The sequence below is a fragment of the Merops nubicus genome, unplaced genomic scaffold (genome assembly GCF_000691845.1).
Source record: "Merops nubicus isolate BGI_N331 unplaced genomic scaffold, ASM69184v1 scaffold3187, whole genome shotgun sequence".
Taxonomy (NCBI): Eukaryota; Metazoa; Chordata; class Aves; order Coraciiformes; family Meropidae; genus Merops; species Merops nubicus.
Window position 1 is genome coordinate 43312 of NW_008618153.1, and position 17770 is coordinate 61081.

General features: G+C 38.1%; 1 protein-coding gene across 1 annotated transcript in view; it reads right to left on the reverse strand.

The window, feature by feature from the left end:
• The window catches only part of RNGTT (RNA guanylyltransferase and 5'-phosphatase), a gene marked incomplete at its 3' end in the record, with an annotated part of 86515 nt that overhangs the window by 40727 nt on the left and 28018 nt on the right, over positions 1-17770 (reverse strand). Inside the window, exon 8 of the mRNA XM_008943339.1 lies at positions 3468-3603. Within this exon, the coding sequence (XP_008941587.1) occupies positions 3468-3603 (136 nt within the window). The remainder of the gene's footprint in view (positions 1-3467; positions 3604-17770) is intronic.

Consider the following 17770-nt stretch of genomic DNA (forward strand, 5'->3'; position numbering starts at 1 on the left):
TATTATACTAGTCACCTATAGGTAATATTCAAATTAGCTTTAATAAGCTTTGCAGAAAACTTTTTTCCATGCCAGGAGAACAATCACAACTGAAGAGCTGGAGATGAGCACATAGTGTTGCAGATCTATCATCACCCAAGATGTAACTCATCATAGCAAGAACTGTTTGCAAGTAATTTCAGCCTGAAGTTAACCATAAATTCATTAGAAATTCTCAAAGACAACCACATGAAAAGCTTACACCAGAAGGCTTAAAGCAAGTTAACAGATCACTGAATTCATGGAAATTGCCTTTATGAAAGTTTTATATACACTGTCATTCTAAAGAAAGTTCGAGGAAATAACCTAATCTTTTGTATTCTTAACACAAGAAGTTGTTTTGCTGCATGGCACTCATATCTCTGATTTATCTTTCCTCCTTTCTCATACTTTTCAAGATTATTCTAAAGCAATGCAAACTGGGCCACCTCATTCTATACTTCCATGCTCTGAAAGCCAGAAAGCTACTTCAAGGGCAGTAAGTATGAACAACTTCAACCCATAATTAAAGAATTAACTTCAACAGCCCTTCAGCACTAATTAGCAAAATATGCTAACACAAAAAAAGCCAATTTTTTCTTCCCATAAATTAAAAAGAAATAAATCATGCATATATCCAAAGTAAAGGAACAGTCATGGAGATTATCATTTGGCATCCACATTAAACAAATATCAAATTACAAAGTTAATCTGTTCTAATGCTTCAAATAAGAGGCAAATTTTACTCTCAAACCTGTTGAAAGGAACTTCAAGCTGAAAATATTTCATCAACAGGTTTTCTTGTTTTGGTTTGGTTTTTGGGGTTTGTTTGGTTTTTTTAACTGAGCATACTTAAATAAATTCAGAAATCTGTACTATGAAAGCATTTTTCCATTTTAATGTTTTAGTTTTATCTTAAGTACTTCATCCAACCAATAACTGTTCATTTAAATGGTGGGGGGGAGAATCACAGTAAGACTACTTTTACGCCAGTAAAGTGAAATACTGAAATGCACTATTAACAGTCAAGCTTTTACAAAACAACAAATTAAGTGAAGTTACAGTTCTTGTCTTGGGTAACTGAGAGTACTTAATTTAGCCTTAAGAGACTTAAACTTTCAATCTGGAAAACAGAATATAGCAGATCAGAGCCTCTTTCCCAAGCTCCACAGTCACATTTCTGCACATATCTCAAAATATGTGCATCCCTGTCTTCCACCGTGTACATAATAGCCACCCTTCTTAAATTATCTGTTTTGAAACGCTAAAAAAAAAAAAAAAAAAAAAAAACACCAAGCCAAACAGCAATTCCCCTGAAGAACACCTACCAGTGCACCATATGGACACTTGCACGCTATTACTTTCTCAAGAGCCTTAGAAAGAGCAGGGGAAAAAAAAGTCTCAGGCTTTTTATTTCAACAGTACGGAACCTAATGTACATCGTTAAGAATACTATTATGTACATCATTAGTAAGCTGCCTGGCTGAAGAGGCTTCTACCAGACCTGACAGCTTGTGCAACCACTTTTGAGCTGACAGTCTGGCATTTCTTGCATTATGCTCTGTTTTTCAGTGAAGTAGAGGTGGTGGAAAATATTCCACTAACTGATCCTCTGTCCCTGAGGCAGTAAATTGTTCCTTGCAATAATTATCCTCATAGATTTGATTTATACACGCTTCACGTGTAAATGTGTGTCCAGCAAGACAGATCATTCACAGAAGTGGCATTTCAAGAATACTGACAACAAAGGCCTGAAAAGGAAAGGAAGTTAACAATGGCAATATGGTCTCCCCGTGGTAGCATGATAGGCCCTGACTCATGGGGTGGTGCAGTACAGGGTGAGACTCCCCTCCCTGAGCCACACAGCAATCCACTGGAGAAGTGCAGGTTGCAAAGGCAGTGTCCCAAAAGCATTAAGGCACCCCCTGAGCGCTCCTGGCTCCTGCCTCTCCTGTTCTCTAGGCACAATTACAACTATCGCCTCCTGCAGTGGCCAGAGTGTTGAGGTGCTCCTTCACCCCACCTGGTTCCTACTCCCCTCCTTGTCATTCTGGATCATCAATTGACCCTCTAATGACCTGGTACACATGTCCCTGGGTTGTGGCCCAGAGGGGAAATACGAGGAGCCCATGGTGCAGCAAGCTCTGGACACGCACACACGCACACATCAAAATACTGCAACACTTGAGTTAGGCCAATGGAAAAGTACCTGGCAACAGGCAATTATCTCAGACCCCATAAATAGCAACCCCAAATGGGACCCTTGGAGGTCTCCTGCATCACAGTAGGCTGCATCCAGCACCTCTCCTGAGCTGGGATGCCGCTCAGGGCCACCTGCTGATGAAGTCAATGCAAGGCCTGGGCAAGACCAGCTCCTCAAGACCCGACTCCCAACTCATTCAGAAATGACAATGCATTTTGAGTGTTTACTCTAAACTTGAAGGGGGAAATTTTGACTATAGGCTAGTCTCTTCTACCCACATGTGTGTTTGATTTTATGCATTTGCTTTTCTGACTGTGGACATCTACATATTTCACTGGCAAGCACTTCTGTGTCTGTATGCTTTGTGTGTATGCATATATACACGCTTTGGTTGGAGATACCTTGTAGTAAGTTAGCGTGAGTCTTTTAATTCTCGAACCTGCAATTAAGTCATTGTTTTGCTAAATCACTTGTTACAGTAAGTGCTGCTAAAAGCAGCCTTTGATTTATCATGTTTTACTAATGAATTGAGAGATATTTAGTTAAGAGCAAACAAAGTTCTTTTGCTCATGTAAAATAGGAAAGTCAGGAAAGGAATAATCTCTTCTTGTGGCTGCTGTTCTGAAAAGATTACTAAGAATACTAGAGGCCAGCCTTCAAACAACAAATACATGTTTTACAGCTTGTTTTAAAGTTCATAAGCAAGTTTACATTATTTAAATTAGCATGACAACTTAGAAATGTTTTAGTCAAATACAACTAAGACATTTCTAAATCAGTCAATAATTCAGATCAGCTGAAATTAAAAGAGATGGAGGCAAAGATAAATTATAAAGGTCTATCAAACGAAAATGAAAATTTTATCAAGTTTTATAAATATTTACATTCACTGGATCAAATTGACCATGTTTACTGTTTCAAAATATAAAGCTATAACAAGAGATAAGGTTCCACACTAATTTCTTTAGATTCTCTTCAAGCCTTTTCTCATATTCAGAGAATGTCATTTCAATACTGTGATCTATTTCAAAGACAAACAGCTCCCCCCAGAGCAGCCATCATTGCTAGTCTGTAGATAAGAAACTACTTAGAGGTTGAATCCCACATTCAGACTGTAACTAAAACTATATTACTCCTGAAATCCCATGATTCACTGATTCAGGTCTAAAAACTTGGGACTTCCTTCTGAACAAAAGCTAATGGTACTGATGAAATTGTTACAGTAATTAGAGAGTATGCTACTTACCCCATCCAGAAGAGTATTTGTTAGATGTGTGCGAAGATCTTTACGAAATGGAAATTCCAGATTAGATACATGAAAAATAGAATTGTCTCTATCAATCATATAAACTTCATTCTTGCCATCAATCAGCATCATGTACCTGCAAAGGCAATGTTAAGATATTATACTTCAGGGCATATCTTCTAAATATCTACTATTTTAATTTATATTAAGTGCTAAAAAAAAACCCCACAACAATTATGACAGATGTTCTAAAAAAGCATTTTAAAAGGAACTTTTTGCAGTTAAAAAAAGCAGATAATTCAGTTAAATTCAATTATCATGAAGAAAATATTTCAAAAATAAAAGTTCAGAATATATATATAAAATAACTTTGTTGTGTCCAGATAAAACAATGCCAGCAAATCTATCAAACACGGCAGCAGTTTTAATGCTGTAAGAAATAACTAAGGCTACTCCAGTTAGATTCAGCTAAAAGACCTTTCTCTCCAGTTTTTCCTTTATTAAGTGGACGAGAACTCTGCCTGGCATAAATCTGCAGTGTTTCATTGAAAAGAAACACCATTCCTGTCCATTGCTGATTATCTAATACTGCCGTATTGCAAAATCCCATCAGACTATTGAACCACTTTTCATTAAAACAGTGACAAATTTTTACAGGGTACATTCCTCCCACAATACATAGAAAGAAAACCCCAAAGCTTGCTACACTACTACCAGCAACTTGTGAGCTTGTTTCAGCTGCAGACATCTGAATTTTCTAAAACTTTCTTTACATTATGACAGTACTTGGGAGTCCAAGTTGTTAATTTAGATGTCTCTGTGCTAATCCTACAGAAAAGTGCTCTACAGAACTAACATTGCATACAAGGAAAAACAGTGAATAAACAGAAAGAAAAAAAGAGTGAAAAGTCAAAAACCACAAGAGACGCATGATCGCTGTGGCACACCCGAGTTAGATTTGTAAAAGTTTTCTTTGATTTTTGCAACCAGGATATTAAATTAGAGTTTCAGTACGAATGACAAGGCAGCTGCACAAAGGTTTTCTCAAACTTGTGCAGCAGCCCAGAAGAGCACACCTTCTGACTGGAGAAAATAAACAGCCGTGGGGCTCAGAAGGCTAGCAAAGTAAGAAAGACCAGGAAAGTGCTGTTATGGAACCAAGATGTGATTGCACTCCATAAGATCAGTGAAAAGAGCAATGTAATTGTCAAGGTGTGATGAAATGATCGAACAGGGAACAACACAGCTTAACAGCAATGCAAAGAGTAAGCATACAAAAGACAAAGCTGACATGAAGACTGAAAAGTAAGTCCCAAGTTCGATGTCTCAGCTGAACCAGAGTTATGTCAGTTTTACTAATTACCACCTGAGCTGCTGCAACTGAACTTAAAATGTGTTAGTCGTCTACATGATAATTGAGGGTGTGACCTTAAGCTGAGCTTTCTTTCACTGATCCTTCCATAAATGTGCTAAAAGCACAAGTTATTACAGAAGTTCTACTGAGATAAGCCCAAAATACACAAACACAAAAAAAAAGAAGAAAATAGGAGCATTACCAACTATAAAAGGTAGGTCAATGGTTCTAAAAGTTCACAGCATTTAATGTTCTCAAATAGTCTCTGATATAAATAAGGGAGGGACACAAATCTTCCCAGAGCAACCAATTCATTTGGATTGCAGTAAAATTTCTTTGACAGCACAGAATAGGGAAACGCTTTGATTAAAAGATTATAGTTTCACCATCCATATCAGAATATTTTGAAAGAAAGCAAGCATATTTTGAAGACCCATTTGGCAAAGAATGTTTCATACTTTTAAAAGTCTTTGGATATACATAGAGGGAAGAAAACAGTACTTTTCTTCATCCATTTCTCCTTGGAAAGTTCTGCTTACGAAGAAGTAACAAGCTATCAGTAAGCTTTTCTAAAATTCACCATTGCTCTTACAAGTAATGCCCATAGGATCTCTGCTGTCAAAACAAAGCTGCAAGAATCCTCTAGAAATCCCACAAGCAAACAGTCTCACAGGCGGCTGTCCTGTTGTCTGCAGAGATCCTGCATCTGGAAACCAGTAGACCTGACTGCAGGAGCACAATACCACCTACGCAGTTTAGATAAGTAGATAAATACTTTCTTGCAGTATGATGACTCTAACCATAATTCACTATACATCAGCTCAACTATTATTTTTCCTCACACAAGATGAGTACTTCAAGATGCCACATATCGGATTAAAAAAAAAAAGTGTATGAGCAGAAAACTTCAAGTCAGCACCAGGGGGAGTAGATCAAATCAACATGACATTAGGAGAGCTGAAAGCTGCACATAAGATGCTTCATGAAAAATGTAATTCAATGTACATTCAACTAGATAACCTAGCACCAGTTCTTCAGAAAGAACAACAATCTACAGACAACATTCATTTATCAAACCATGTAACTTTATTTCAAACTAATTATAAAGAGCATGTTGTGGGGATTTTTTTTCCAAAATTAAAGAAACCATGGGGAGGGAAGACGAGGTAAGTAAGTAACAGGAAAAAAAAAATGCATATACCTTTACATTTCAGTTTATAAATATGCTTAATTGGCCATATCTGTGCTCCCATATTCATTGCTGTTTTAAGTACATGCTTTCATTGTAACTTGCTTCAATGACAAAACAGCATCCTGAAGAGATCTATTACTTAATCATATTTGCATCATCATTACAAATGTAGCAGAATAAGAGATCTTAGAACTCCTTTGAGAAAAAAACACAAACAGTAAAAAGCTTTGTTTTCAGCTGCCTAAAACATCTACAGGTTCAGACAACGTACATACAATTTCATTAAAATCTATTACGTGAACATCAAAACTAAGAATAATACATCACTATTTTCTCTACATTTTTCACTCAAAACAAAATCTATGGAAATTTAGTTGAGTTGGTAGCTGGATAGCCTACCAACCACTACTGGTGTAATTTTTTCTCTTTCAAACAGCACTAGTGTTACTGGCTGCTCCCAGCTTGGATGAGCGTACTCTTCACTGGGTAAAAAACTGGCTGGATGACCAGGCCCAGAGAGTGGTGCTGAATGGAGTTAAATCCAGCTGGAGGTCTGTCAGAAGCAGTGTTCCACAGGGCTCAGTACTGGGGCCTGTTCTCTTTAATGTCTTTATCAATGACTTGGACAAGGAGATCAAGTAAGTTTACAGATGATAACAAGTTAGACAGGAGTGTTGATCTGCTTGAAGATAGGAGGCTCTACAGAAGGGCCAGGACATGCTGCATCAATGGGCTGAGGCCAGATGTATGAGGTTCAACAAGGCCAAGTGTTGGGTCCTGCACTTGGGTCACAACAACCCCATGCAACACTACAGGCTTAGGTAACAGTGGCTGGAAAGTTACCTAGTGGAAAAGGATCTGGGGTGTTGGTTGACAGCTGTCTGAATGTAAGCCAGAAGTGTGGCCAGGTGGCCAGGAAGGCCACTGGCTTGTATTAGTGGCCAGCAGCACTAAGGCAGTGATCATCCCCCTGTATTCAGCACTGGTGGGGCTGCACCTCAAATACAGTGTTCAGTTTTGTGCCACTCACTGCAAGAAGGACATGCAGCGTGTCCAAAGAAGGGCAGTGAAGCTGGTGAAGAAGTCTCAGAAGAAGCAGCTGAGGGAATTGGTATTGTTTAGGCTGGCAAAAAGGAGGCTGAGGGGAGACCTTCTCACTCTCTACAACTGCCTGAAAAGAGGGTGTAGCAACGTGGGAGTCAGTCAGTTCTCCCAAGCAACAAGCACTAGGACAAGGGGAAACAGCCTCAAGTTGTGCCAGGGGAAATTTAGGTTGGATATTAAGAAAAATTTCTTCATGGAAAGGGTTGTTAAGCAGTGGGACAGGCTGCCCAGGGAAGTGGTGGAGTTGCCATCCCTGGAAGTATTTAAAAGACATGTCGATGTGGTGCTTAGGGACACGGTTTAGTGTTGGGCTGGTGCGTTAGGTTAATGGTTAGACTTGATGAACTTAAAAGTTGTTTGCAAACTTAAGCAGTTCTATGATTCTCTCTCTTCTCCCATTATTTTTCTCTTTCTCTTTTTAATGACAGGAACATGGTAAGTCCTATGACTACATGCAAAAGATTTCCAAAGATCACTAAGTATCACAACTATATCTTACTTCAGAGAGCTACTGAGAAACAGCCTGTGAAGACAAAAAAAAAAAAAAAAAAAATTTGGTCTCAGGATAATAAATTACCTTAATATAGACCCATTTATCATGGGTCTCCTGATAATATATTTGCCTAACTTCTAAGCTGAAAAACTTCTCTGCACAAGAAAGACAGACTGACCTAGATATGCCTCTTTGAAAGCATTTCAGTTGTTTGTTTTTTTCAAGCTGAAAACCTGAAAAAACCTCCACCCCCCAATTTAATAAATTATTGAAAAGAAAACTCTGAATGTGGTCCAAACAATAGAATTTTTCAAAATTCTTATTACCACCAACATAAAACATAAGAAAATTGGTCAAGGATGGACTGGCAAACACAAGTGTTCTATGAGCAACTGATAACTGGAAATGCGTAAGAAGCAAAATAGATATGTAGCCATGCCAAGGTTTTGGGGAAACTGAATTTATTAATTAATGAGAGGTTTTGGTTGGTTGGCTGGGTTTCTTTGTTTATTTAACTCTAAAAGCACAAGTTCATGTGCTTAATGTCAGGCTTTAAGTTTTCTCTAGATGACACTTCTAGCTTTCCTGGAGAAACCTTGTAGACTGCTGATCAGCCCATTTGGGAATATTATTTGGTTGTGACCTGACCAGTTACATTTTAAGAAGTTAATTAAGATACTAGCACTTACACTAGAATAGAAAGAGCACCTCTGGGCAACACCACACAGGCAAAGAAAGAAGAACAATGATTTCTCAAATATATTCTACAGGAACCAAAAGAGCACATAGGAGCTTAACTGTCATACACCGTAGTGCTTACTGTGACCATCACTTGCTGTTAGAGCTGCACATTTATTACTAATTATCTCTATTGTGTGAGCACCCAAAAGCTCCAATTAGTAACCAGGCCCCACTGTATTAGATTCTGTGCAAGAACACAAGATGACATGGGCCTGTATAAGATGGCTCAATCTGAATTTAAGACAAGTGAATAAAAAGAACATGAGTAGGGCAGCAATAAAAGCAGTAACAGAACTGCTCATTCACCTTTGACAACTACAAATGAAAGCGGAGAATCACATCTGAGCGACAAACATCGTCTCTCCAAACTGTCAATCCAACCACTACAAAACAGCCAGTTTCCATTACAACAAAACATCTGACAAGCAAGTTGAAGAAAAAAGGGTTATGTTGTCCACACAGATCAATCTCATAAGCAGATAAATATCTAGTCATATAAACATTAAAATCTAAGGTTTCATTAGCAACTACTTTTGATTCACTTCTGCTCCCAAGGCAAGGTCTGTTATTAATTCTATTTGGACATTAGTACTAACACAGTAATTCAGGAAATAGGATGAAAATTTCATTAGCAAAGAGTTACAGCTCTTGGCATTAGACAAGCAGATCTCCAAATCACCTACCGGAGTATTAAAAACTTTAATCTTTAAGCTCTACAAAATGTCAACCACCAAATACCTTTTTGAAAAGTTTTCTTGTCAGAAATCAATTATTTTTTGTATACCCAAATAAAAGCAACTGTTTCAAAGACTCATTTGCCTCCACAAATACATCCTGCTCATGCAGTCCATATTAGCTGGGCCCAAAATACAAGCTAGAAGAATGATTGTATTAAACATCGATTTTTATTTTAGTTTGTCTGTTGGTGGTGGGTTTTTGGTTTTTACACAGTTCTGAAGCTGACTTGAGTTACATTAAGAATGATAAGTCAAAAACTGAAGAAAAACATCCTTTATGTGGATGTTTAGTATTTTTCAACATTAAATTTGAAAGTACATTTCAGGAAAATATTATTGAAGGCAAATTAAGGCAAACTACTGGATCTCCCTCAGTCATTCACAAGAAAACTATTTCCCAAGTTCCAAACCCAATACTGCACCCACCACAGCATGCAGCCTCCACCCTCTTTATGAGCTCATTAGGATTCACAAAATCAGCTTTGAAAATGCTCCCCCACACAGTACCTCTCATTCTGCATAGTGCTTGCCAAGACACATTTATGGTGAAATTATCTCCCAGAAACTCACAGTTCTGCCACTGACTTCAAGTTTCAAATTTTCTGATGTGCCTTAGCTGGGCTTAATTTATTTCCCTCAGCCAAAATCCCAACGACTAACCTAGCAATAAGGTTACACATGTTAATTTCGCCCTTTATAGGAATTTTAAAACCTTAAATAAAATACAAAAATAGAGCACAGCTTCCCCAAACTTTGAGACTTGCTCTTCTGAGTTTCAGTTCAAAACAAAAATAATTTTCTGAAAAAAATCTACAACTAGCAAATGGACTAGAAATATGTTTTTAAAGGAAACTTAAAAATTTAGCTCCTATAGGAACTTTCTTAGCCCCACAGTATTTCTTTAGATGGGCTATATCAAAGAAAATTATTTATTTCTATGCAGTACCATCGTCACTTTTTTTCCCCCTTTTTAAATATGCTTGTGTCTGTATTATCACATTAAAGAATGTAAAATGTAAGAAATTCCATCATCAACTCTCAGCACAAAACAGACAGCAGCTCTCGGCTCCTAGGGGAGTTCATTACGCAGCCTAGAATTCAGTCTTGTGAAAGCGCTGCCCTCCCACACAAATAAGCATTACCCAATTCAGAACAGCAATTAGCATCGCTAACATGTTCACTAAGGCAGAGGCAACAAGGAAATCCTGCAGATATGATTCTCCATTTCTGCGTTTCCTTTTATGGCTGGCAACGCTTCAAAACCGTGAGCACGTCACTACTCCATAGACAGATCCCCTAGGGCAGGGCCAAGCCACCTTAGCACTTCCCTCTGGACCCTGCCACTCCCTCCTGGCAAGACAGCACCAGCCTCTGGCCAGACGCATCAAATGCCGGTGGAAAGGGCCAGGAGAATGGAAAATAGACTGCCCTCTATCTACTGACAGTAGGAGATCATCCATCTGTGTCACTAAGCCGCTGCAGTTCCACGTCCTGGCCCGAGTCCAGACTGTGCTGGATCTAGAGTAACAGTCTGAAGCAGGCGAGGTTCAGGGTGGCCTGTGGCAGATGGAGCAACAGGCCCTAAAGCCCCGATAAACGGGGAAGGCTCAGCTTGCCTTCTTTTCCTACGTTCATTGTGGCCAGCAATGGTCACTGCTACAAACTATGTCTCCTGAAGGGTGACAAAAGCCTGGATACAGGGACACTAACACAGGAAGTTATGTGAAGGCTCATAATATTATTTTCAGTGTGTAAACAAACAGAAAACAATGTCTTTTTAATCAGCACACCGACAGCTCTGTCACAAATACCATTTTCAAACCTGTACACACACTTTTACTTGCACAAGTCGAGAAGCACTGCTACACGTAAGCAGCTGCAGAACTACGTATTTTACTTGATAATCCAAATTCTAAATAAAATTTTTAAAAACCATGCACACTGGCCTTTGCAAGTTAGTCTGCTCTGAATATGACAACATTTTATATTTCTCTCACATACTTCTAGGTTAAATTCTTCCATCAACAGTCTCCCCAGTTCTTTAAATTAAAAAAAAAAAACACTCTTAGATTCTGACTGACAGTCATTTCCAATTAACAGCCTCCAGCTCCAATATTTCTTATTCATGACCTTGCATTTCCTACAACTAAATATCTTTTCAGTCTTATTAGTCTGCTCCTCAGTGAATTCAGTGGCTTGTATCTCTCATTTGTTTGTCAGAGCATACCTGGTTTATGTTCCAAAATTCCAAATGACAATATAAAATTAATATTCAGGATCTCCACTTGTGACTTTATGTATTTTCTTCCAAAACCATCCACTGCCATTTTCTATGCACTATGAAGCATGGAAAAATCCATTAAGAATTATGCAAACTGGTATAATTTCTCTTAATAAGGTAGCATAGTTTAAACTGAGTTCAAACTAGTTTTTCCTGGTTTATAAATGAAGAATAAAGATGCCTTTAATTAATTCAACAGATGGCAAATTCAATACCAATGTAAGACCACATTTTCTATCTAAAGTATTATTAGACCATGACACTCTGCAACAGAGCTGGTAAACCCAAGAATTTAGCAAGGTTAAAAAAGAATATCCAGTTACAGTGTTTTTCCTTGACTGCCTTCCAGAGTTTTAATTAAGTTAGAGTGCTGTGGAGGTTTTGTTTCTTTATTTCGAAAAGGATATTAAACCTTATAGGTTAAATTTGAAGTCATCTTATTATCACTATCTGACCGACAACAAAGGGTAAATTAATCTACAACTACTATATATTGAAGAGTTCTTACAGTGCATTATGATGGTGTAAAACAAAAGAACTGATAACTAGAGAAGATGTGACCCAGGAACAGAATCTTATACTAACTGATTTATTTTCAATACTACATTGTCTTTGTTTCACCCACATTTTAATGATGCTAAGTGGTTAAGTACACATTAAGGTACATTTCTGCATTAGAGGGAGGAAAAAGGAAAACAACTGTGGAGTATTATGTTCTGAATACTCTTTTGAAAAGCTATAAGATTAATGGAGAAAATTGTATCTCAAGCTTGAATAAGCTACTGAATTATATTATTATTATTAATTGCAGATATTGACCTTCAGGCTTGCTTGAACTTGTTTGTCTCCATCCCCTCCTCCACAAGTTTTAGTCTGAAAATATCCTGGAGGTTTAGAGGGAAATTCATGCCTGAAGCAACGGGCTAAGAAAAACCCTGGAAAGCAGCACTTACACAATGGTGTAATGGAGAAAAACAAATTAATTTAGCACCATATTACAAGCAGTTACATTCCTTCTTTCCCCAAGCAAGAGAACCATAACACCTCTCATGAAAGTCTACAACATAGCAGTTAAGGAAGGAGCAGCATCGCTTTCAAAAAGGAGGTTCCCTAAACTTTGAACTGATGCATGCCAGAATGTATGCTGCTTCAATTCTCTCTAAATCACAGGCACAAGTCACAGAAAAGCACAACTTGCCATTTGTGCTTGCAGATTAGAAGATCAGCTGCCAGGGAAAGGGCTGCCCTATGTATTTGTATATTTAAACTTTACAAATAGAATATCATTCTTCCCTGAATAAGCTTAAGCCATTACACTTCATGGATGTGCCTGTAATCCCTTCAAGAGAACCAGCAGCACAGGATGCACTGTTCAGAGTGGTCTGGGAGAAAGAAAAATAAACAACCCAGTAATCACTGATACTTGTCCTCTGAACACCAGGTACACACAGAGGCACACCATTTATCCTGATCTAATTAAAACATTTTAGGACTACCGTCGAATACTCTAAGATTAATATTCCTAGCACAAGCTACATAATAAGCATTTTAATGCTTTCACTATTTATAAACAAACAAAAGAGTTTGCTTAAAAGACAATCTGTCCAAATATTGAAATAATTACACATGAATACTCAGGTAGTAATTTTCAAAGAGCTCAAAAAGTTTAACTGTGACCATAAAACTTTGTGACCTGTCAGAAGGCTTCAGAACTGTTAAACATCAAGCTCACTACTTCACAAAATATACCTTCTGTTTGGTACGGCATCAGCAGTGCTCCCTAATCACTTAGGGAAGGGACACAAAACAACAGCTTCCTTCTACCACTTCTTTCCAGTCTTGACACTGTTGCAAACATACAAAAGTGAGAAACCACAGCCTAAAGAAAGAATGACTTCCTTGGCCATTCAAGTCAATTTGGATCCAGATTGGGGATGACATGTTCTGACACACCTATTTATTCATTCCCCTACATTCATTCAATGATTTAAAAAGCAGATTTTAGGAGATGAAGAAGCAGCAAATTGATACGGATGTGCCCTAGTAAAAAATACATACAGACATACATCATCACTCCCCTCCACCAAAAAAAAAAAAAAAAAATCACAACAAACAAACAAAAAACACCCACAAACAACCACAAAACCACCTACTCCAAATGGAGCATTAAGATAAAAGGTAATTTCAACTTAGCCCAAAGGCTGTGAAACTAACATGTGGTTTATAGGATACATCTCTACTTTAAATGATGCTGCCTCGAGTGAACTTCTTAGAAGCAACAATATACCAAACAGTTCCAGGTATTAGTCTAACATGATACAGTGCTGTCTCGTTTGACCTAGTCACTCAAGAGACATGTCTGCCAGTTCATAATCAATATAGTTAAACAGAACCAATGAGTTACCTGGTGAGGCCCATGAGCCTGGCTACTAAAATCTGATAACTCCTTTTCAGCTGTCAGTCTGCTAGCCAAAGGCTAGGTGTTCTCATTCCCTGTACATCAGGTAAAAAATTAGAAAAGGACAACATGCCCTTTGACAACATGTCAGCATGTGGAGATAAGGCCACTTTGTGCTACAGCTTTTTCACCTTGAGCAAGAACGTCTTTGCCTTGAGATAAGGTACATGCTAAATATGCTGAAAGTGTCCTTAATCTTACCTCAACTTCAGTAAGTTTTATTTTTGCACTCTCACATAAAATCTCAAGTAAAGATACAATATTCGTGAGTTCTAATACTGTTGAAAACAGGCTGTCATCGGTTTCCGAAGACTCACATCTCAGCTACTAAAACCCGAGCTTCCTAGTCTCAGAACACATCATTCCTGCCTTCCTTACTATCTTCTCTCCCCCTTCTATCTAAACACACAAAATAAAACCATGAATTAGGCATCTGCTTTATCAGAAAATAAGAGGAATGGTGTTTAGAGTGCTTACCATGTCTGTTTTGCCAATGAACAGGCACAACAAAAATGATACCACCACCAGCAGGAAGATGAACCAATACACAGACTGTACTGTAGACAAGAAGGACATTCCATGAATGATCGCTGGGGGTACAAACAGATCAATCAGCTGGTACATAATTGATGCCATCCCCAATGATTTCACAAAGGACGTAACTCGGCCCACAACAGGTGGTATGAACAGAGACCCGAGGTTGCCCACAGCTGGCATGGGAAACAGCCAGACCAGCAAGCTGAACACAAAAGAGAAAGGTGACCACATAGTGACTCTCACCCAACCGGCCCGCGTTCGCAAAGGTCTTGAGCAGACTGGGGCCCAGATCCAGGGAGAGTCAGGAGGTCTGCCCTGAACCAGGAAGCTCTGGGGAGTGCACTCCACAGACAGACACTCCTGACTCCCTGCAAGTGGTCCCAGCTTTTATCCCCAAGCAGACACCTGACCTTTGTCAACTCAGTGCGGGACCCCTGGGGCTCATTTCCCTTCTGGCTCTCCCTGCAGGGCCGGCCGCACCCTGGGGGGAAGCTATAAGGCAAACTCACCACCTCTGTATGAAGGGCTGTGGGAATCACCCATATGTCAACCTTAATTCGGGGGCTTGGGGTTCAGACCCCAGCATTTCACATGTCAGAATTGTTCTTTTCAGCAATCATTAGAAAGGCAGTTTATACATTAGAATCCAGAATCATATATGTGACCTTTATATACTTTTACAGAAACTTGACATTATCATTAAACACTTAAAAGCTAAAATGCAGGTTGCTAACAACTGATTAGTACTGTAGCCTATAAAAGCTATTTATAGCTTTTAATCTTGACTGGAGCGGAGAGAAAAAGCTTTATTAGAACCATTTCAATAACTTACACAACTTCCATTTCCAGCCAAAATAAATATATGTTGTCTCCAATTAAGTATATTATCCAAAATAAAGTCAGTAAAACAAATCCCATATGGACTCATACAAAACCAAGACTCTTCCCTCAGCAGAAGTAGAATTACAGAACTAATTTAAAAATGGACGAGCTTGTTTTCTCTTAAAGAATTAGCTAAAATCAGGACCATGAGGGACTATGCCACATAAACAAAAACTGTATTTCCCTTCCAAAGACCTTAAAAATGTTGCATGCAACAGAATAGTGCCTAATTAGGAATAGGGGAATAGTAAAGGTCACTTTTTAACTAGGGTTTTTGTTCCAAGTCTTCTCTTTAAATACCATCCCTTTCTGACAGTTTCATAGGAATAATAGAAAACCCCCTTACAACCACTACATGGAGATATTCAATGAAAATAATAACACCTGAAGAGTAGCTGTCCTACACACATGAACAATATATAATTAGCACTCAACAGCTTTGCCTATTGCTGATAGTTACATAAGCATATGATTTGAATAAAGCTCATTTAACTTGGAATCAAAGCCCTTGAGATAAGCCCAGTTGCTCAGAAAACCTGTCACTTCTATTAGGAAAAAAAGAAGAAATCATTTTGGTCCTGAAAAGTCTGTTCAGTACACGTCCAAACCCTTGAATGTTTCTGTCTTTTAAAACTTCAGACCACAGAAATGTGCCCCAACCACAAAGGAAGGGATACACAACATGGGCAACCAATGGTGCAAAACTGATAAATATTTAGGTCTATTTTTTAAGATAAGTGGGGAGAAGAGGAAGGCAAAGGAAAGGAAGGTGTGGCTTAAAAGCACCCGCATGATGCTTCTGTGGGTTTTTCACCCCATCCTATCATTAGGAGGCAAATGTTCCCTCTAGATCACAAAACCATAAACACATATAACCCTAAACATGACTAAATGACAAGATACGCAAAACATGATATATAATAATTCACTTGTAGGCACCTAGGGTTAGAAAGTAAAGTGCTTAAAAAGCAGTTATTCATACCTTGAGAAAAGCTCTTTACTCACAAATTCTTTCCAGTGTTTAACAGCCCTGGACTTTCCATTAGCACCACTTCCAAAGCTATCTGTCAAATCCCATCACCCTACATTTTTGTCCCCCTCCTCTAAATTAGGAAGGAATCCACAAACAATCGTGCAAACCTCCTCGTCAGGCATTTTCCACTACTGAGCATAAAATTCCACATCCATGGGAATCTGGTCACGTCGCTTGTATCAATCTGAAAATTAATCTATGACTTCTTTCTCATTTCCAACAGTCGTCTTCAAGTTCAACTCCACACTAATATCTTTACTCCCAGAAGACAATCTTTCTGTTCTCCAGATCTACTTTCATGTCAACCCAGTCTCTTGTTCTTAAAAATGAGTTCTCAAGTGAGTAATTTGTTTTTTAATTGGATTAGTACCACTCTCCAGTCTTCTCTGTCCTCCTCCATTCTTGTTATTACCCCAACTTTCTCTCAGGGATAATAGTTCTTCCATGAAGCCATTCAACCATCTATTCTTTAATCCTTAGCAGACAGGCTACCATTTTTCTTCCTTGCCACCTAATTTTGGGCTAGTTTCTTCTACGTCAATTTATGAAACAAAAAAATAAAATGTTTCTCAGTTTTCTCCATTTTTTTTTAGAGCTGTTCTTTAGCAATAATTATCTTTTCACAAGTTACTTGTCACAATGACTTTTGGGTACCTTTTCTTATGAGGAATATGCAATTTCTCAGTTATGCATTTAAGCTTTGTCTCATCTTGTAAAGGATCAAGGAATAGTGAAAGAAAAAACTATTTAGTCATGTAAATTCAGGGAGAAACTTTTACCTTGTCTTCACTACATTTGAACAACATGTATGAAAAGTTATCTTAAAACACAGCCAGTAGACTTCCTTCAAGCAATGGTCACAAATATGTTTCTGAGGAGGCTGCAACTGCCAATAATTTTAACATTCTTAACAAAAATAGGAACTTCCTTTCATTTGTACAAAAAGCTAAACTAAAGAAACATGGGAAGCTATCAGGAGTTTGATAACATAGTAATTTACAGGCTTTAGCTAAATAAAAATTATTTAATAAATAAATATAATACAAAAATTTGCCCACCAGTTTTATCATGCAGTTAAGTGTAGCTTTACTATTTTGTATTATATCAACAAAATAAGAATGATGTAGACAACAGGCCTCTCCTCTAAAATGCCACTTGCCATGAAAAAAAGCCCTAGCTTCAGAGATATTCCTATGTTGGTATCATCACCTTTTAGACCATTAGCAGCCATTCTCAAAGAGCTGCTTTACGTTCTGTATCTACTTGTTTGCATTTAGATATCTGCAAGCCATCAAATTTGCCTGAATATTTTTCAAACATAACAGCCTTTGGCAAGAACTACCTGTTCTGCATTTTTTTTTAAATAGCCGCCTTATCCCAATTGAACAGGCATAGTATTATGATCGTATTTCTTATTTTTCCACTGAAAATGCATGTGTACGGATGTGAAAAATAAAAAGGTACTCGTACGAATGCAGGAAAATAACTTAA